This window comes from Macaca fascicularis, chromosome 11 (genome assembly GCF_037993035.2).
Source record: "Macaca fascicularis isolate 582-1 chromosome 11, T2T-MFA8v1.1".
Lineage (NCBI taxonomy): Eukaryota > Metazoa > Chordata > Mammalia > Primates > Cercopithecidae > Macaca > Macaca fascicularis.
In genome coordinates this window covers 26,369,867-26,393,041 of record NC_088385.1, presented here as the reverse complement: position 1 = coordinate 26,393,041, position 23,175 = coordinate 26,369,867, and the positions used below count along the sequence as shown (strand labels likewise).

The 23,175-nt window shown below is 34.0% G+C and overlaps 1 protein-coding gene across 31 annotated transcripts in view; it reads left to right on the top strand.

Annotated features, from left to right (window-relative positions):
• SOX5 (SRY-box transcription factor 5) overlaps nucleotides 1-23,175 on the top strand; it is a 1,031,820-nt gene that overhangs the window by 889,166 nt on the left and 119,479 nt on the right. For 16 of the 31 annotated variants that reach the window (XM_065523881.2, XM_074006405.1, XM_065523878.2 and 13 more), the window contains one exon: nucleotides 8,815-8,938. In XM_065523881.2, coding sequence (XP_065379953.1) covers nucleotides 8,815-8,938 — 124 coding nt within the window. The remainder of the gene's footprint in view (nucleotides 1-8,814; nucleotides 8,939-23,175) is intronic. The other 15 variants (XM_074006410.1, XM_074006408.1, XM_074006398.1 and 12 more) reach the window with 1 other exon arrangement.

Below are 23,175 nucleotides of genomic sequence, written 5' to 3'. Positions count from 1 at the left end.
ATGCAAAACATTTTTCCAAAACATGCCTATCTCAAAGTACACTCAATCCTGCTTCAGGTATTAGTGAAGTTATGTATTTTTGTAAGTTTTTTTTTTTTACTAGCTTTGGTTAGTTTTTAAATTGAGATATAATTCACATGCCATAAAACTTACTCTTTTAAAGTATATAATTCAGTGCTTTTTGATAGATTCACAATGGTTTGCAACCATCACCAGAACATTTTCATCACTCCCAAAAGAAACCTTGTACCCATTACCTGTGCCCCCAGCTCGTCCCTCCCCACATTTGTTAATTTTTGAGATTTTTTTTAAAGAACTTACATTGAGCTGAAATTCAACATAAGAATACTGACATTTTATATTAATTTTATATTACATGGGGAAAAAAATCACTGATAATCTAATATAAACCATTGGGTAAAACATCACAAATTAGAAATTAATAGTGAATTTTATTGTTTTCTAATCATAGATACCTAAGAAATATAACTGAAAACTATATTATATTTCATGTTGATCACTGTATTTTATGTTCTCATTCATTTTCTTGTAAATGACAATTAATGTAGTAATGCATGATATAAAATAAGATTGAATTAGTAGTATTTGCAAAGCTTGATTCTGTTCACATTAACAGACAAGCATACTCAAATGAACCATGCTGTATTGTGGTCAAGAACCACAATAAGTAATACAAATAGTCACACACGCTTTAGGAAACAAGTAGAATTGTATAACAAAGATTTTGATTTGATCAAGCAACAGCTGTAGAAAAATAATACTTTAAGAAATAGCTATATATTAGAATAAAAACTCAATTTTAAATAATGAATTATCTAATATATTTTAATAATTACCATTTGAATTCATTTATTCAGCTTAAAATTATTTTTGGCAAATGAAATAGCTGTGTTTCTCCCATATCTTTTCACCATTTTCTTATTTTACACCATGTTTTTGCAACCCTTAAGTTTCTATGATTAGCAACTTTTAATATGGAGATTATACCTGAAGTCAACAAATATATTTTGTTTAAGCATGTATTGCATTTATAATACATGTCATCATTTTTTGAAATTTGATATGAATTTAATGTGTATTAGTAAGAACTAATGCTTTGTAAGAACAAAGCTTCAGGTTTGAAAATTAAGTTTACTATTAGACAACAAGAATTTTTAAGACAAACCTGCATAGCATTAAGAATGAAATTTTATTGTGTTAAAGTAACAGAGGTCTTAATTCTATATCCTTTGAAAGTGGTTGTATCCTAGTAACACTGCCAACAATAAACACATCATGCAAAAGTAAAAATGCAGTAGTGAAATGAGGCATTGAAAGAAGGAGTCAGTGACCATATAATATTTCAGTTTCTATTATATCTAGTAGCAATCTGGTTAAAAAGAAATGACAGTTGCCCTGAAGGAAATAAAGTAGAGGTATTATTGTAGTAGTAGTTTGGAAAGAAAATTGCACTGTGTCTTGACTGGATTATTTCTCTATCCTTGCAAACTATCTTCACCTCTCTGTGGTGCTGCTTCTTGCCTTCTTTATACAAATTGAGTTTGTATCATATAAACTCATAGGGCCCAGGGGCCCTTTGGTGACAGGAAGGAGGAAGAAGAGGGGAATTAGAAAAAGAAAATGTGACAGGCAGTTTTGAAAAGAAAAGCAATTTTCCTTGTGGGTCTATTCCTAAATAGGAGTTCTTCAATGCAATATTTTGCTTCTGCAGAGCAGTCAGTCAGAATCAAGTGCATGCTTGTGCTGTTTTGTGGGGCTTGGCACTGACAGGTTTCATTTAGGAGGGGTAGGAATACAGGGGGATTGGATGTGGGGAAGTTAGTATTTTGGCTATATCAGCCCTGGAGGCAGAGTTAGCACTTGCTATGGGACAAAAGTATTTGTAGTCATCAGATAACTTTGCAGTCAGCTTCAATAGCATCACTCCTTTTTTTTTTGTTTTTTACTTTTTTTTTTCCACTTTGGCAGCCAAGCTCTTAGTAGAACCATCTGTCTTTCTATTAGTATTTTTGAGGCCTGTTTTGAAGCCACTTTGCTTGGCAAAGTCACTTTCATCCTTGGAAACGATTTTTAAAAAAAGTTCTGTGGCTTTTTGCCGAAGAAGAGTACTATGTAAAAAATCCACATGGCTGTTCATTTTTGTTCTAAAAGAATATGGCTACTTTGTCTTTGTCTTGAATCAAATGAAATTAGAGGTGATACAACTTCAATATGACTGTTGGGAAGTGAGAGGCAGGGATTGCAATTTTAGCAATGTTTTTATGTGCCTATATTCCTCAATGAGATGTTCTTTAGTCTTCCTAGTAGATTAATTGGAAGATAAATTGACTCCTTTATTTTTAATTTTTCCTAAAGACCATTGCATTGAGTAGGAAAAACTGACAAATTGACTTTCTTTTATATGAAATGAAAAATCAGACTATTAGGGGTCATTGACGATCCCATGTCTCTTCTTGCTAATGGTGGAAAGTTAGCTTTGTTATCCTGGTTACTCCAGTTTGGGTAATTATATTCTGCCTACCTAAACCCCTCTTGTAATCTCATTTGGATATTATATTCTTCATTTGCTCAGAAACTGCTGTGTATTGTTGCTGTGTGCTTCTAAACAGCTGCTATGCTCCCCACTGAAGGTGACTGAATTTCACTTGTAGGTGAACTGATCCCTAAGGATGGTGTGTATTTGAACACTATTGCACTCATCGGACTAAACTCTTGAGGAACATTTGAAAAAGTTTTAGATATTACAGTTTATTTGTAATTGTGCTGACATAAACCATAGAGCTGCCTTTCATTTTAACATTTGTGTGTGTAATTTAAACAAATATCCTACCATAAGTTTGTGCTGTTTGAGCTTTCATACAAACTCACATAAGACCTGTTCCTTAAGATCATGGAGTTCTTCCAGTTCTTTGATTCCTGTATTTTTCCCAGTCTGGTGATACCTTCCAGGCCTCACACCCTGTTTTTAAACCCAAAGCCTATTGTTGATCAAAAGCAATTTTTATTTCCTCAAAACCTGTCTTTGCCAAAGTCCTCCAGTCCACTTCTCTTCCCTTGAATGCTAGAGTTCGTCTTCTCTGATCCTCAATCACGATTACGAGGCACGTTTTGAGAAAAATCACAGAAAAGGGAGACCAATTCATGTGGTCTCACCTAAGGTCTTGGCATCTTCTATCACTCTTTAATTTCTGTGGTTTGCTTTCTCTTTCATTTCTCACAGTGATTATCAAGAACTTCCTGGAACCTTGTTGCAGTTTTCTTCCTCACTCCCAATCTCTCTAATTTTCTGGATATGACCTTGCCTTATCATTGAGAAAATTTCTTCTGCCAGGCCTGATTTTCCTTACCTTCCCCTTTCCCTATCCATAAAGCACATCTGCCTTCATCCATTATATAGCTCCATTCCTCAGGGCCCAAAGGATGAGATGCTACTCTCATTCTAAACTAATCCCTCCACCTCTGCCGTGTCTTCTAGCCTCCTCTGGAATTTTGGTTAGTTTCTCTCTTTCCTACATTTAAAACTCTCCATTTCTATTCACCCCTTTCAGCCAATAAATGTGCTCAGAACCTTGCTACCTGAAAAAAAAGTCTTTGCTTCACTTTACATCTTTCTACAGCTACTATCAATGTTTCTCCTCACCTGTCATCAACTTTCTCTGAAGAATCAGAAGATTCTTTGCTTTCTCCTTTTCGTTGCCTGTCATTCAGTGCTCAACCTTTTACAATATGATTTCTACCCTCTATTCTAATGGAAGTGGTGTTATTATAAATTCATCTTCTGATCATTCCCAGAGATGTTATTTTTGTCTCTCAAATACTTTCTGCTTTTTGTTTTGTTTTGTTTTTCACAATTAGTTTACTCCCTCAATCTTGAAATTCCCTTGGCTTTTGTTATACCATACCCTTCATGATTTTTAAAATTTTTGTCTAACTTTAGTTTTATCTGCCAATAGGCTCCTTTTCTCCACCTTTTATTGAACTGTTGTTGGAACCCAGATGATGTTAAGCTGTTCCCCTTTTTCCTTCAGATCTTTTCTAGATTGTCTAGTTTATTCTCATTAACTTATGACTCCCCACACTGTGGCCTCTGAAGATCTCCTCCCTCAGCTTCAGACTGGAGTGTCCATCAGCTGGAAAAATAACTACAATGCAACATCGTTCAGCCACCTCAGTCACGTCATATCCAAACCCGTAGCCATCATTTTTGCATGAAAATTATCACTACTACTCTGAGTTTTTAGTTGTTTGATGCCACTATAAGTAGAGTGACATCAAGTAAACATTATCTTTGATTTTTTCATTTTTTCATCTATGAGTACTGCCATTTTTTTCCTTAAATATTTCTTTTTTTTTTTTTTTTCTCCTCATCCATCACTGTTCTACTGATCAAGCCCTCATAATTTGTTCCCTTTTATTAACTTCCCACTTGGTCTCTATGGGCCTCTCCAATCTCTTTTCCATATCCACCAGGGTATTCTACTGACCCTAATTTAATCCCTCCATAATTCCCCAGAGCCTACAGGGGAAATCTCTAGTTTCTTACCCTAATGCATAGACTGATTCAGGCAGACCTCTCACCACTGTTTTCTTTATATTTTTTGCCATTCCTAACTGCTGGTAGTGTCTCCCTCACATGATGTTTTTTTCTTGCCCCTGTTCCCTTTTCTTATGTCTCTGTCTCTGCTCCTTACCTATTCAGGCCCTATACCTGCCACACCCGCTTTCACAGGGCCTTTAGTGACTTCTCCTGGCTGTGTTAGGAGCCTCTTTTCTGTACTTCCATAGTATCCTATACACGTCTGTATTATTGGGTTAACAGGAGTGCATTATAACTATCTGTCTATTTGCCCCACCAGATTCAGAACTCCTAGAGAACATCCACGTATGTGAATTCATCTTTTAATCCCTAGTTACCACAAACTGCATATTCTACTTAGCAAATGTGGATTGAATAAATAAATAAATAGGGACGTAATGAAATTCAGATTAAATAATCTTAAGAATCTACTTAATATGTTAATTTCTTGAAGCCATTGAATGTTTCAACAATAGAACATTTATATAAAATATAAAATATTTAACTATGAGTAATTGATAGGCATTTACTTGTTATTCATAAACGGGATAATATAATTGATTTGTATTGGATTCATAACATTTTAGAGACTATGTAGTATCTTGAGGTAGACACAAAAAGCATTAAGACAGGATTTTTAAAAAGTTTTCAAAATATAGGAAGTAGCCTCTTATGTGTATTATGAATTATTTAACCTGTGAATAACATGCCCCCATCTTTTAAAAATTTATGACAAAAGTATTTTGTTGAAACTTATTGATAAGTGTCACACATTTTCAACTTTAATTAGTGGTTTAAAGGAAATTTCATACATTCAGTAAAAAAAAAAATAATAGTGATTAGGATTTGGAAATATTCAAAACTAGAAAATATATAGAATGAATTACTAACCCTATACCAAGTTAGTTTTAGAATCTACCCAAAAAACATATTGTTTTGATATTGTGTGTCCTTTTCTCCCAAATGTTGGCTAAATTTCCACAGCAGTGCAATGAAAATCCATCAAGATATAGGAATAATACAGTCACTGCTCATTATTTATATGTGTTATGGTCTATAAAGTTGCTGTGAACACTGAATTAGTGAATGCTGAACAATTGCTCCTAAAGGAAGTATAGATAGGTTCTTGGCAGCTTCTGGTCACAACCTTTGCATCAGCTTATCAATACATAACTTCGTTCTGTGTGTGTTGTTGTTTAAAAATACCTTTTTTAATATTTATTATTGATTCATTAACATTGAATTCACAGCCAACAGCAGGATAACTCATGCCTGAGCAAAGCTTATCTAACACATAGTCTTCTCCAAAAGTCACACCACAGCCCTCTTGCCTCATAAACACTAGACACTTAAGCATTATTCTTGGGAGCCTTTTAAAAAAAAAAATTATCAACAAAATTGTTACCTGCTTTGTGCACGTCTGCAAATGACCAGGAAAGTGGCATTATTAAAATTGGGTATGAGTAAATTTCAGCCAATAGGCAAATTTGCAAATACAGAATCCACAAATAATCAGGATTAACAATATTTTGATATATGCTTTTAGTCGCTCACATAGATTAGCTACACATTTTGGATTACATTTATTTTACTGTTTACTGTATTCTTATTATTTACTGTACAGTTCTCTACAGTCTGTTCTATGATGGTCTAATAAAAACCCATCACTGGGACTGGGAAATTAGGTTTATTTTTCATTTAGTTCCTTTATTTCCACCTTGTAGTTCCTTTATCTCCTACTTCCCCTCACTAGATTGAGTCAGGAGATGCAGTTCCAGTGTAAGTTTGGTTTTAGCTAAATATGCGATCTTGAACAATTTATTTGGCCAAGCTAGGTCTTATTTCCTCATCAGCATGATGATTATGTTGTTGCTGATAATCTCTAGGGTCTTTCTCAGCTTTAAATTTCGATGTCACTCTTTACAAGTGGATCTTGAAAAATTTAGACACTAAAACAAATTATAATACTAAAACAAAATGCATTTTAATAATTTAATCTATAAAAGACCGAAGTTTAGAACGCACAGATTTCATAAAAGCTCCAGAATTCATTGCAATTTATTCCTTAAAATACTAAAAATTTCATCTGAAAGAATATTATAAACTATAAGGCATCTGAAAGAATATTATAAACTATTAAGGTATAAATTATCTAGATAAAAACCACCATAACAAGAATGCTTTATATACAAATAATAACCAATTAACAATATAACCAATAAAACTTTCCCTATATAATGCTTTGTAATTTGGTGTCATTGCTGAAAACAGATCTACCGTTCACACATTGCTCTTCTCTCTCCCTCTGTCTGCCACCCCCACCACCACACACACATTGCCTTCTCTTTCACCCTTCCTCTCCTCTCCTTCTCCTTCTCTCAGTACTTGCTGCCCCCCACACTCACCAACCAAAATCTCAGAAATAGCTCAGAGGTTTACTGTGGAAGATTAAATAAAGGAGAAATTGAAGGTGGGCTTTTAAAGTGAGAAATGATGAGAACTCTAAGAATCGTAAGAACCCTACGAATGCGTGATGTGAGTTGAAAAACAAGAAAACAGATCTGAAAGACAATTCAGAGGTGCTGTTAGGATTTGTGACTGAATTGATATGTAATTATCTTTGTGTGTTTGTTTCTTTTACTTTTTTCACCACCATCATCCCTACTATAATCAAGGCTTCATAGATGTGGGATTTTGGTTTTCTTGTTCACTACTTTTCTTGCATCTCTACTGCCTACCTCAGTTTCTTGCACATAGTAGATATTTTATTAAATATTTTACAAATAAGTGTTCACTGTGTGGGAAGACTAGTGGAGGAGAATAAATTGTCAGAAATGTAATTTTAAACATGATCCCAAATTACCATCTACATATCCATCCATCAGTAAACACTAACCAATAATCATTTTTACCAGGGAGATCTTGCTTAAATATTTATTCAAATAAAACTATTTTAGTTGGCCGGGCGCGGTGGCTCAAGCCTGTAATCCCAGCACTTTGGGAGGCCGAGACGGGCGGATCACGAGGTCAGGAGTTCGAGACCATCCTGGCTAACACGGTGAAACCCCGTCTCTACTAAAAAATACAAAAAACTAGCCGGGCGAGGTGGCGGGCGCCTGTAGTCCCGGCTACTCAGGAGGCTGAGGCAGGAGAATGGCGTAAAAACCCGGGAGGCGGAGCTTGCAGTGAGCTGAGATCCGGCCACTGCACTCCAGCCTGGGCGACACAGCGAGACTCCGTCTCAAAAAAAAAAAAAAAAAAAAACTATTTTAGTTAATGACAAATCTCTAATAATGTGACAAGGCTGCAGAAATGGCTACATTAGGTTATATTTCTAAAAATTCCTATTCAGTTCAAAGAAGATAGTGATTCTATTGTGATGGATTATTTATTAACCAATATAGCCCCATACTCTGAGAATGGGACCAGCAAATTAGAGTGTATTCCAAAGATGACAACCAAAACGGAGACCCTGTGGTCTGAGGAGTGGTTCAATTGCTTCCAAAGGGATAGATACAGGCAAAAATATTGTGCAGAGAATCTGTAGCAGGATTCAAGAGACTGAATTCGAGACCCAGGTCTAAGTAATTCTGTGGCAAGTCAGTTATCTTTTGGCATTACTTACCTCTTCTATTAAAAAAAAAAAAAAAAAAAAAAAAAAAAAAAAAAAAAAAGATTAAAGTTTTAACTATTCTGTAATCTTTCTTCCAGGTCAATTACTGTATTCAAGAATTCAAAAATTCAATATTATGTGTTAACTTGAGAATTTGTCCTCAAATAATGGAGAGCTATTTACATATAAAATGATACAGGTTTAGTTTTGTTTTAGACGGTAGAATTAGTCCCAACAAGTAGGATTTGCAGAGGGCGATTTCAGTTCATTCTATGGGGTAATTTTTGAGCCATTTCATTAGTGCAATAAGAAAAAGGCTTATCATGCAAAGTAGTGATATTTTCATCACTGCCAAGGATATCATGTAGGGAAATTATTCATCGTGTTAGAGAGTCGATTTAGCAATACCTTTCAGCTCTAGGATTTTCTACTTCTGCTGTTTAAGGTAGTCCCAAAGCATATCCTCAAGGCCAGTATCCCAGCAAGCTTCTATGCCAGTCTTTTAAATTGAATAAATGATTTTCTTTTATCATGAAATAAGGAGGGTGGGAAGAAGCATGGAGCATCGAAACTTCTTCTCTTTGATTCGCTCTATCACGTTCAGCAGGTTCAAGGTCAGCTGCCGCCATTAATGATTCCCGTATTCCCTCCTGATCAACGGACACTGGCTGCAGCTGCCCAGCAAGGATTCCTCCTCCCTCCAGGCTTCAGCTATAAGGCTGGATGTAGTAAGTACTGTTGATTTTTCATCTGGGAGTGGGTGGAGGGCAAAGCTTTAAATTAGGCAATTTAATATTACTGCCACACCAAGAAATGAGATCACCTATATTGCGTTTTTATTTTAAAGAGGAAACACACGGAATGTGTGGAGAAGTGTGTTAGTATTTAAAAGGGCTTAGATTAAGTCTGTGCTTCTGAAGCCAATATTCTGTATAACTCAATTTCATAACTTCTATTTACAGTGTATTGTTAATGTATGAATGTAATTTGTGGATTCATTTAATTTTTTGCACAGATGACATAGGAATATGCTTTTTACCACCTTTTTAACAGTGAGATAAACCCAAATTTCCTAATGTGAATGAGTTCACCTGTTATTTGTCTCCTCCAAATATTTACAGCCTAAATTCTCACCAGTCTTTTGAGTTCTTAGACCGAACCATTCTTTTTCTTGACTCTGGACTTGCATCGTCAGTATTCACTCTCCTTCATATTGTGAAGCGCTTCTAGCTCAGATTAGGGAGCACTTGCCTGACTTGACCTAAGTTAGGTCCCTCTCTCCTGCTTCCTTTGGATTCTGTATATTTTCTTTTTCACTTTAATTGTAAACTTTCTGAAGGCAGTTGCTGATTCTGTCTTACTCATTGTTATATCTCAACTTTTAGTACAACATTCAACATTTTTGAATGAATTAATGAATGAATACATAAGCAATATAGAGGACTTTTTTGAGCTAAGTGATATACTAGAATAACTGTTTATATTGCTTATTAACTTTAGATGCCTGTGATGTCATGCCTTTTTCTCTTTCTTACCCAAATATAAATTGCACATTGTTAGTCTTAGGAAAAAATACATCATTTGAAAAAGTTATAGTCAAAATGCCAACTGTATTCTGTAAGATAAAAATAATAACACATTCTAAAGAGGGGCTAGATTGCTAAGCTAGATATCTTCCAGAACATCTTTACCATGGTCAGAAGAAAAATAGTAAAAGCAAGTTGATTGAAATATTTTCATTGATAGAAGTGAATACCACTGAAAAAAATTAGTGAAACATTAATTTAGATAATTACATAGAATATTGTTTTTAAATTCCAGTGCATTTTGGCATATATATATATATATGTGTGTGTGTGTGTGTATATATATATATAAATTGTGTCATTAACATCTTGTTATGCTTTAGTATTTAATTAATTTGAGAAACTCTAACATTACTAGAAATCAGTTCTACATTTTCTATTAGGTGATGTTTTAAATTCTCACATTGGGGATTTCAACATTTATTTCTCGTCTTTCAATCTTTCTCTATATCATATAGAAGAAATGGGTTGTAATTTCTTAAATAAGCAAAGCCATTTGACATTAGAAGATTGCAACTCTGTAGTTCAGATAAAAGTGGTCTGCATTCAAGACTATAAAAATTCGCATATGTGTGATGCTTTGCTCTTTGAGATTTTCATACTGCTTTTGGAAATCTTTCTCTTTACTTTGGTTTCCTGTGTTTTAAAACGGAATTCTCACTCTGGACCCTTAATTTATTCATCTAGTATTACTTTTCATGTCATCCTACCTTTGTAGGTTATCAATTCATCCAGACACACCAACATTTTTTTGTAATTAAATACTATGTTCATTCTAAATATTTTAAATTCTAAGAATAATTTAAATTCTATGAATCGAATTTTCATTTTTATTGCTACACTAAGTTCTGATTTTTTTAGTTCTCATTTTTAAATCATGAAAGATGTTTTGTTTTGTTTCTGTTTTCTTAAGGAATTACTGTTCACATTAAACACATGCCATGCATGTGTTTTTAGTAAAAAAAAAAAAAAAAGAAAGAAAGATGACACTTTCTAAAATCATTAGTTGCCTTTGACTGCACCTGTAATATATACATATAGATTAGTTATATTTTCAATAAAACAAAAAAATCTTTTAAAGCAACTGCAAAAGTAAGTCCCATTAGCAAATATTGTGCTGAAGAGAAAACCACATTTAGTATGAACAATAGCAAAACTGTAGGCCTGGAAAAGGTCAAGAACACCTCCAGCTCACTCTCATTTGACAGAGTTGGCATACTAAATTTGTTGAGTGTTAATGTAATGTGGCATGGAGAATTTTTTCCATTTCCAAAATAGTTAGTATATTAACCATTTGATATTCATACTTTTAATGCTTACAGTTATAAATGATACCACTTCTTTTGTAACCTTGGAAATAAAATAGGAAAAAGCCTTTACAGCTGCTGGCAAGCTTGAAACTGGGATCACACCAAACTCTAGAACTAAGCAGAAACCAGTAGCAAAAGGAAGTGCCACCCTTGTTGACCCCTGGCATTTTGAGTCAGTTTGAATGAAGAACTGGTTGGAAGTGAAAAGTAGTCCAGACGACATCCTCCCTAGTCACATTTCAAGAAAGGAATAGAAGTAGGAGAAGAAATTGTGCTGTTTCTGCTCTTCAGTGGGACTTCCTGATTTATTCCCCTCATAGTTGTCAACCATTTATGACTTTTCCTGTTGCCAATTATTTCCATTTATTACATAATCTTCAATAAAAGAGACTGACCAACCCATCTTGCTTTCAATTTCAAGCAAATATGAAAGATACACTATTTGTTGCTATCAAAAATCCAGATACTTTTCATCAATCCATTTATCGAACATACTGATGATAAATGTTTCTGTTTAGACTAGATGTCTTCATAAAATACATAAAATAAATTTTAAATCTCTGGAACTAAACTAGAAACTTTAAATGTACTCGACAGGAAAAAAAAAATACACACACAGTTTAAGGAACCTAATCGTTATAAACTGAGTTAGCATCTCCTGTTTCTGAAACAAAAGCTTTTAGTTGGACAGAAATATTTTTTTCTTTAAGAAATACATAATAGCTGAAATATGGTGTGGATTGGAAACCCACAAAATGTGGTTCCTGAGCCTTTCTTGAGTGCTAGAATGTATATCATTTAAACAATATAAGAGTAAATTAGTAGGAGCACAGCCAGGCACATCAGAGAAAATTGACTAGACAGACAGAAAACAAACTCTAAAGAATATTGCTGTCCATTCTTTTCCATGAGTGCGTGGATCAGTTCACAGATGTTGATGTAGTATTAGCAGCATCTCAGACTCTGTTTGGGCATTTGGTATTAATGAAATTAAGCATGAAACCACTCCATGGGTCCATATCTAGCTCTTGCTTTCCTTACTTATTAAAATCCTAAAAATACTTGAAAACTTCTGAGGGCATAAAAATGATGTATATTCTTGAATCAAATCCTTTCTCTCTCTCTCTCTCACTGTCTCTCACTATATATTTATATATATATACATTTATATGTATATCATACATTTTATATATATACATATATATAACACATTTTATATATATATATATATATAAAAATGTGTGTTTATAAAATAGAGAACTTGAAAGTAATTACATGAAAACACTGGTTTAATCAGTCAGCTTCATTCAGAGACCAGTTCATTCAGGGAAAGAAAAAAATTAGTTGAATAATCTGTATTTTGAACTTCTCAGTTCTATTAAAACTGTCAACTTAGTTATACATAAACACACCCCAGACCATATAAGAGATAATTTAAAATCTCAAATGTAAATTATATTTGTGCATAATTGCTCATTTTAATCAGAAAATAATTATTGCAGCCCTTTAAGTTTGAACAACTACGTAACTAAAGTTTCAATTCTAAATTAATGAAATAACTGGGTGTACAAATGAATTGGCTCAAGTACACACAAGTACCCAGTGGATGGTTGAAGAGTCCAAGAACACAGTCCATTTGCCCCTGCTGGAAAGTCTGAGTAGTATCCTAAACTATTTATCAAAGACTTCAACGTGTGAGCTGTGAAGCTTGTGTCAGATACGTCTTTTTGAAATAAAATATAAATGCCTTTGGTGCCTGTAGAACAGTTTCTTGTTTTTGGAAAGAGACTGCTTTTGCTCATCCTAGAGCAAATTCTACTTTACCAAAAAATCAACTTTAAAGGAAAATAATTTTTGAATGTTCGTGTTGGTGTCAGCCTAACATTTTATACTTGGGAGAGACTTTTGAGATAAGGTGGTTGATAGATATAAGGTGAGTCAAAAATACTTTCTCTCACTCTCACTCCAGGCCTGTTTCTGCAGCACATGGCTTCTTTGAACCCCGTGTTCAGGATCACTGCTATTTCTTCAGAGTACATATTTTAGAGGTAGAAATTAGAGGTATAGATGATTATTTTCTTACTAGAGACTGCACTCCTCTGCCCCTCTCTTTTCTGTTTGGGTATAAAGTCCCCAGTCACATAATTGTAACCATTAGACGCTTTAGAGATTTTAACTGGAAGATATTTTATGTGGAAATTTTAAAAATCTGCATGAATGGCAAAATCCAAAAAAATAACCCATTTTGTATACAGTATAAAACCAACAATTATAAAAGAGCTGGCTTGATAGTAAAAGAGTGGTATCAAACTGAATATGAAATATAGCTACAGATAGAGAATATTTACCAAGAACATTTGGACATGTGCCTAGTGCCGTGGTTATCAAACTGTGTGCGAAGATTCCCAGGGTGCTATAGCTAATTCATAGGGAAACAGGATATTTTAAAATTTTAGAGAAAATACAGAGGCATCTATTGGACACTGTGTGAACTATCATAGATAAGTTGTTTGTACTTTACTAAATAAAATTGAGTGGTTGGATATTTCCTTTGTTTTTAAGAGTCCCATGAAACAATTATTGAACCATCAATGGTGCCTTAATTGAAGAAAGTTTGGAAACTTTTGTCCTAGAGTATATTTGTTTTAAAAATTACTGATTTTTTTTTAACCTGGAAGTTATTGTCATTCACCTGTTATACTGCCAACCACAGAACAGAATATTATAATAAAATTTATTTTCCACTTAACAGTGCTATGTACAGTATTATGAAGATACTCAATTACTTGTCTATAGCAATTGATTCCTTTGTCAATATGATTTCAAGCATTCAATATTTGGTTTATTTGTTTTGATTTAATTAATGCAATTTCAAATAGGCCACTACAAATAGAGAGGTACTTTGAAGGAGAGAGCCTGGACTTGGGATCAGATTTTGCCTCATTCTGATGCTTTGATTGTGCTAATCCAAGTTACAAAGCTTCAGTTATTACATCTACACAATGATGTAATAAGATCCATTTTATGGAATTGTTGCAATGATCAAATGAGATTATCTAAGAATTGGTGCCTAACATTGTGCCCGTCTTATGTTATTTATAAGTGATAAAGACTGAGATAATATAGTACGAGCAAAATATTGATGTTGTTTTGAAAAGAAAAAAGGATTTTAAAATCACACCTGGCATTTGATGACATTTCATCACTCACTCTCTTTGAGTTAGGATCAAACTCACTCTGCCATACATGAATGAGGCTTCCTCTGACTAAGGAAAAGAACTGTTTACAGAAAAGTAGCAGAGTACTGATGAAAACATTTGTTTGGTTTAATACAAGCTTAGCCTTACCTGTTTTTATTATAATCACCAAGTTTTAAACTTTTTCTTTATTTTTTTATTTTTGGAGACAGTCTCACTCTGTCATGCAGGCTGGAGTGCAGTGGTGTGATCTTGGCTCACTGCAACCTCCACCTCCCAGGTTCAAGAGGTTCTCCTGCCTCAGCCTCCTGAGTAGCTGGGGTTACAGGCACGCACCACCACACCCAGCTAATTTTTGTATTTTTAATAGGGATGGCATTTCACCACGTGGCCTAGGCTGGTCTCGAACTCCTGACCTCACGTGATCCACCCACCTTCCAAAGTGCTGGGATTACAGGCATGAGCCACTGCACCTGGCCAGTTTTAAACTTTTTTTGTTGTTGTTTTTTACTTCTCCTTTTATTAGAGCTCATGAGTTTTAGAAAATGTATTTAGTCTCTGTTTTGGCTGTATAAAACTAGAAATATATTCACATACTCATTCTGTATTTTAAAACATTGATTAATTTTTCAGAAATGTGCTAAATAGCCTTATAAAGTTACTGATTGAAATATTTAATTGCCTTATGAGATTAGCTTAAATAAATAGAAGTCGATGAGCCAAGCTTAATAAACTTAAAATATGCTGTATTTACTCCTCATCAGTTTTCTGAACAGTATTTCCGTTTCCAATAAAAAGGGAAACTCTCAGTTAATTAGTTCCTCATACACCACAATAAAATTAATGTTTAGGAGTTAAATACCATAAACTTCCTCAGGCATATTTGCTGATGTGTTTCCTGTTTTTAGTTAATGTCACATGTTTCATTGTTTAATGGGAGTATCATATGGGTTCCATTATATCTCTTATGCAAAGAGTTCATGTGTCTGGCATTTTAGGAGACTGCATGCTAATTTCTGATTTAACTGTGTCAGCTGACATACAGGTTATTAATGATGAGTGCTGAAATAATCACCAAAGCACAAGCTAAAAACCATCAACATGGTACGCTTTTATCAAACTGCCAAAATAGGAAATGTGTTATCAAGATCATATACTGTATGTTCTTTGTAAATAAGCAGAGAGAAGAGGATATAATCATGTCTTTAGGCTTCTGTTTTTTGTTTGTTTTTGTTTTTTATTTTTTTGAGACAGAGTCTCGCTCAGTTGCCCAGGCTGGAGTTCTGTGGCATGATCTTGGCTCACTGCAAGCTCCGCCTCCTGAGTTCAAGCGATTCTCCTGCCCCAGCCTCCTGAGTAGCTGGGATTACAGGCATCTGCCACCATGCCTTGCTAATTTTTTTTTTTTTTTTTGTATTTTTAGTAGATATGGGGTTTCACCATGTTGGCCAGGCTGGTTTCAAACACCTGACCTCAAGTGATCCACCCACCTTGGCCTCCCAAAGTGTTAGGATTACAGGCATGAGCCACTATGCCCAGCTGGCTTCTGTGTTTTGTGTGTTAGAATTATTGTGACCAGCTCTTCCCCTCTCCTCTGCCTTCCCAGAAGTTTATAAACCAATGACTTTGGGAGATCCTGATTTAGTTGTAAAGCTTTGTAAATATTTATATTTGTAAAGAATTGAATTATTTTGGTACCTGAATAACCAATCATTTAAATTCCCTTTTGAGGTAGTTATATTAGTGGTTTAAAAATACGAAATGGGCCGGGCGCGGTGGCTCACGCCTGTAATCCCAGCACTTTGGGAGGCCAAGGCGGGCAGATCACGAGGTCAGGAGATCAAGACCATCCTGGCAAACACGGTGAAACCCCGTCTCTATTAAAAATACAAAAAAATTAGCTGGGTGTGGTGGCGGGCGCCTGTAGTCCCAGCTACTCAGGAGGCTGAGACTGGAGAATGGCATGAACCCGGGAGGCAGAGCTTGCAGTGAGCAGAGATCGCACCACTGCACTCCAGCCTGAGCGACAGACCGAGACTCCGTCTCAAAAAAAAAAAAAAAAAAAGAAATGATTGAACAGTAAAGAGAACTGGGTTCAAAAATGTATACAACATTCCATAATTATGTGGTGACAGTCATCATCCACTTCTCATGAGAAAAGTGTTTCTAGGTCATTAAAATATATCTTTTGATTAAAAATGGAGTTGATATTATTGTCTTAAGATTATATTACTGAAAAAGGGAGATGTCTTTGTTGTGGCAATCACAGTATTATAACTTGATATAAAAATCGTAGCTTATACTGTATTGTATTATTTATTAAATATTGTCACTTGATTTTAATCATCATAACTCTGTGAGATGATAACGGATCTGTATTAGTAACCAGCATTTCATCCAACTTCCACCCCAACATATGCACACTGCTGCCACCAAAATACATACACACAAGCAAACAAAAAAGCAAAGACTCTTTCTTCGATACATTTCTCAGATTTTATTAGGCCATAACTAGCTTTTCTTTTAATCCATGTCATTTGCTTTTTAACAATTAAGAACATAAGAATGTCATTCATTTTAAACCAAAAGCCCATTCAGCTTAGTATTCTCTTTTTGACATGAGTCTCCTCCTTGACGATGTGTAAACATAAAATGGAAAGAGTGGTTAATGGCACTCCATGCTGTCAGCCAAAAGACTTCAAAATATGGTATTACCATATGAATTTGTCATAGCTGAGCCTGACCCTTAGACTTCTAAGTTTTTATTTTCATTGCCACAGAAAGAATGGAATTTCATCTCATTAACAGAGCTAGGTATACCTATAAATATGAATCCATTATATATATTTGTATAAAAATATTTAGATATAGATATGTAATATGTAGCAAAATAGCTACCTGTGTATTGTAATATGCATAATATGATACATACACTATGTACATTTATGATATGTACTGTATATCATAAAATATGTGTGAGGATATATGCTATATAGACTACAAACTACCTACATGTATGAAAAATACATTATGGATGTCTTCTTCCTCCATACTTTCAGACGTAAATTATTCTATATTTCCTTATGATGGATACATCATATTTTACTTGGTTTCCCCCACTAATGGACATTTAAGTATTTCTACAGCATTTACAGTTTCAAACCATGCTACAATGAATATTTTTGTATGTACATATTGCCCCAAATGAATTTTTCATGTAACCAGTTCCATTTCTAGTATGTGATATTTTACTTTAGTTTCTTTCTGAACATTTTGCACCTGAGAGTTTGCCTCTAAATTCTAATGCTCTCTGAGTTTGTTAATGGAGAATTTAAAACTTTCAAAATGGAGTGGCCCGAGTTATCTATGAATTAGCATTCATAAGACTTGTAATGAGAAACTAATTGTCTGGCTTTAATAAATTCTATCAGAAAAAAAAAAAATGAAACAAGGGGTTAGAAGACCTTAGTAGTCACAGTCCCATTTCATATTATTCTGTGCCCTTGGGCAAGTCATCTTCCTCTCCATGTTTTATCTTTTTCATCTTTCAGGCAGCCACAGTAATGTCTGCTCTACATACTTCATAAGGAGATTGTAAAATTTAAATAGGATGAGTATATGCATTTCTAAAGAAGTCAAATTATTGTATAAATGTAAAAAATCATTATTATTCATTAAATATATACTTCTGTTTTGAAACTATTTAATATGTCATAATGAAAAGGACATCAGGAGTCTTTCTATTCTAGGTCACTATGCCTCTGACCATTCAAGACATTTATATTATGTATTTTTTTCATTTTCATTCATGTTAATGACAACGCTTATTAACTTCTGGAGGTTTAACATTTATTGTTTTAGTAGGAATCTCTAGGCCAGCAATCATTTCAAATGTGTATCTCATAGGCTTACCATTATAGTGATTTAGGAAGCTTCCTGTTCTCACCTGTGAACTTCAGACCCTAGGTACACTAAGGAGGTATATAATGTCTGCCAAAAGCCCTGATAAGAGAGAAAGGAGCAATGGCTATAAAGGGAGTCAACAAATTAAATCGTTGCTAAGCCTTAATATTAAAAGTGGGAAATAAAAGAGAAAGTGCATTTGATTTGGTCTTAAGTGGCTTATGCGAATGCCCCTCTTCCAAATTCCTATTTTCTAATACTTGAAACATTTTGGATGAATTTTCTCCGGACCATTTGTTTCTTCATGAGACACAGAGGCAAAATGTAGACATAGTATTTTAAGATAGAGCTGGATATAGAAGCAGTTCCATAATTAATGATTCTTGTTAAGCAGCTTAAAATGAATTATTGTGCAATACCTTAAATGATGCCTTAGCAGTCAGGCAGAAATACAGAAGGAAAAGGAGACGTTTTTGATTCATTGTCACCTTTTCAGGGATACTCAGGTTTCTTAGATAATTAATCCAAGAAGTTTTATTGATAATCACATTCTCCAATTTATGGGCAAGGAGATGAAGAACAATGCTGTATTTTTTATATACAGAAAGGTCTTCCCATTCTGAGAGGTGTTTCTTAAAGAGTTCATAAATTCATCTCTTTCTAAACTAGCCAACTAGGTAACTGTTAAATTAAGTAGGATAAAGTTTTCATTTGCTATGCTACATTAAGAAGTCATAAAAATATATTTTATTTTAAAAAACTCTTACTGAAAATAGTTAGCTGTGACAAAGTAGTTAAGAACTAACAATTACCTTATAATATCTTATTTTAAAATATCTATATAGTCAAACAAGAGCTAATTTATTTTACTCTCTCAAATAAATTGTATATGAAATATTCCTATTCATTACTTACCATTCTATGAAATTTAATACAAAATATTAGCATTTCTTATAAAAGTTTCAAATGTTAAAGTCATATTATACTGTTCTAGCAAATCTCAAAAGGCTGTACAGATTTTCTGCATTTAGAAACTCCTTCACCTTTACTTGTGTATAGCATATCACTTGTTCTTGGTTGCTCAAGATGCTGTAGAAGAATTGTTATAAACGTAACTACTTACAATGAGGGAAAAAGTATAGCTGAGCTTATTGCCATAAGGAAATAAATTTCATCTTGGTTGGATTTAAGAAAGTATAAAATGATATGAAACAATCACAATAAAGAATGATTTTGTTTTCATTATATGTTTATATGTAACATCTTATTTTCTAGTGGATACAATGACCAAGCGCCAGTGCTTTAATGAAATCATAATAAAAGATTCTTGTTGATGAACAGAAATCATTTTAGGAGTTTGGAAGTGCATATTTACTTTTCATACCCAAGAGGATAAGAATTGTTTAGAAAATCAAAATTTACAAGAGATAAATTATGGAATATTATAAAAGAATTATTGCTATATGGAAATATCTTAAAAGAGATTATTTTACTCTTGAACTACCTTATCTGAGTCCTGATTTCCTCCTACCCCTAAATTCTATGCCTCTTCATCACCTTTCATTATCTATTCTTCCTTTTAACATTTGCAAGTCAACATATATTTGAATTAAACCGTGCACAAAAAACTAATTTGTTACTTATTTGTATAATTATTGTCTTATAATCTGTTTTTTCTACTAAACCTTAAGCTTTTGATATACCAACAGTTGTCTCTTGTATTTGAAATTTGTTAATTTCTTAAATGAATTCTTCCTTCGTTTATTCAGTCAATAAACATTTTAATAGGCCTCAGTGTGTCAGGCATTTTGCTAGAGACTGGGGATTTAAAGATGAGTAAGACATAATTCCTCCCTTTAGGTGCTCTTAGTCTCGTTGGGGAGAATAGGATTGCTGTGGTCTGAATGTTTATTTTCATATGCTGAAATCCTCACCTTCAAGTTAACAGGAGGTGATTAGGTCATGAGGGTAAAGTTCTCATAAGAGTGGCCCCAGAGAGCTGCCTTGCTCCTTCTACAACGTGAGGACACAGAAAGAATGCACCATTTATTCCTCAAAAAAATGGGCCTTCATCGGGCACAGAATTTGCCAGTGCCCTTATTTTGGGATTCCCAGCCTCCAGAACTGTGAGAAACAAACGTTTGTTCTTTATAAGCTACCCAGTTTATGGTATTTTGTTGTATCAGCCCCAACAGACAAAATAAGGATATAAGCACTGGTAATATACAGATATGCATCACATTTTAAGAGAAGTCTTTGAAAAAGGAATTACTTTAAATCTAAGAGTGTTGAAGTATCAGGAAAGGATTCTTAGTGTGAGGGGTCTCAAGTCAACCTAAAGGATAAAGGCAGCTATACAATACAAGAAGTGAATGGGCTGAAGGGATACAGACAGACTATTCCAAGCAGGAAAAAAAAAAAAAGCCTGAAGACCAGAAAGCAAGAGATAAAATTGGGTGGACATGGCCCTATAAACAATTAAGTGTTAAGAATAATGTATATGGTAGGAAGTGACTAGTGAGTAGTACTTTGAGGACATGAGACCAATTCAGGGAAATATGTGTAGACAAATGCTATAGGAGCCAGAAAACCACTAAAGGGCTGAAGCCTAGGATTGAGATCATACTGGCATCCATCCATCCATCCATCTATCTGTACATTCATCCATCCATCCATCTATATTCATTCATCCATCCATATATCCATATCAAGGCATGCTTCTCTTGTCCACGGTTATATTTTCAGCCCCTAACACATAGTATATCATTAATAAATACTTACAATACTTTAAATACAAGGAATGAATACTACAGATTGACTGATTGAATGCTACTGGAAACTAGACAGAGAATGAATTTCATTAGCAGAGGACTAGAGCCTGGGAGACTGATTGAGAAGCTCTTATAATAGAAAGAAATGTAGACCTAGGAGTTTAAAGGAAAAGATCTTCATGATTTATTGGCCATGGAGGGTAAAAGGGATGGAGAAATCAAGGTTACTTTCATATTTATAGTCTGGGTGACTGAGTGTCACTAAGTGATATAAGAACACCAGGAGTAGAAGCAGCTTTTGGAAGAAATGATAAATTACATTTTGTACATGCGAAGATGGAGCTTATTGTGGGACAGCTAGGGAGAATTGCTCAAAAAAACAGTAGAAGAGGTCTAGGCTACAGTCACTGATTTGGAATATATTAGTTTGTATATGGTTGCTGAACCGTGAGATTGGATAAGATCATTCAGATAAAGTGAATAGAAGGAGAAAAACCAAGTGCAAAGGATTAGACCCCAAGGAGTACCAATATTTAAGGAAGGGATAGATGAAGGAAGGTGGAACAGCCTATTGCAGAAACAGATAATAAAGTCGGCATGAATAAAGTATAAGGAGAACCAGGACAGCTGTTTTAAGAAAAGCCAAGAGAATGTATAGATATAATTAGAAAAGGAGAGAATCATTAACAGAGTCAGCTATTGCAGATGTATGTTGATTAAAATTTGGCAATTCAGAGGTCATTAGTAGATTTATAAAGTTTTTCCCCAAAAATATATTGATTGAGGACTAAAGTGTAGGAGAAGGATTTAAGATTATTACTAGTTTTTAACAATTTAGATGATAGAAAATAGATGGTGGTTTTAGAAGAGGTTTTATATTCTAGAGAGTTCATTGTTTTTTAGGATAGGAGGTAATTTTGCATATATTTAAAGACATAATTATGTACAAATTTCTTACTTTGGTATTTGAGGTCATCGATAGACTGTAATCAACCTTCTAAATATTTTTTGCTACTAGGTGAAATGGGTTCAACTACAGACTGATTCTTGAAGAATTTAGCTTAGTCATTTCTGTGATCCTATTGTACCTCTTACTTTGGGGCTCATTTTTTTATTGAGCATCTACTCTATGGCAGGCATTTCAGCTCATAGGCTTCTCTCATCTTTTCTACTTTGTATTTTATATTCAAGGCCTAACTCAATCTCAGCCCCTCCACTGATTCTTTCCCCAGTAATCCAACTTGTATAAATTCCTTTCTGTGGTAATTACTGCCTATATTCATTTGATTCCAATTGTATAGTTTTGATTCATTTCACTTTCCGTATTTATATGTCTTATTTTCATAACTGAAAGTGTTTTGAAGGCAAGGATTGTACCTTTTAGTGCTTCGTGTTCTCCACATAGTAAAAGTTGGATACATGTTAATTGAATGAAAATTAGGTGAATATGTTATGAAAATTGAAGTGTACATTTGCATAATGCTTTAAAAGTAGTCTATGTGTTCTACAATTCAATGTTTTCCTTATTAAAATAGTAAGGACTCTAGTAATGATTAACCTTGGGACAATCCTGAGCAGCTTTAAAAATTTTATAGAATAGGAATAATAATTTCTACCCTAATGAGTTGTTGTGAAGATTAAAAGCAATTTTATACATTTACATATTTGTATATATGTGTATACGTATATGTAAAATATTTTCAACAGAGTGCCAAAAGTCAACAAATAATAGCTTCCCACATTTCAAGTCAGTGGGAAAACAAGTAATTATTCAAAAAGGATGTGGGAATAATTAAATATTTACGGAAACAATATTTCTTAAATCATATACCAAAATAAAACTTCAAACATTAAAAAAAATTCTCACATATTTTCTTTTCTTTTACTTCATCAAATCAGTTATCAAGTCTGTCTCCCAAAGCTATTCTCTGCTCTCCTTCATTGATTTACTGCAATAGTTTTTAACATATCTATCTCCAGTCTCTCCTTCTTCGAATCGTTCTATGCCTTGCCACAAAACTGATATATCTGGAACACAAATAGTAACAAAAAATACTACTTTCCTGCTTAAAACCTTTCAGTGACTTAACGTTGCCTTCAAAGGAAAACATAAGGCTCTTCAAGATATGAGCTCTACTTGCTTCTTTAGCTGAATAGTTCCCCATTCCCTTTCTGCATCAGAAACACTGAGGGTAATG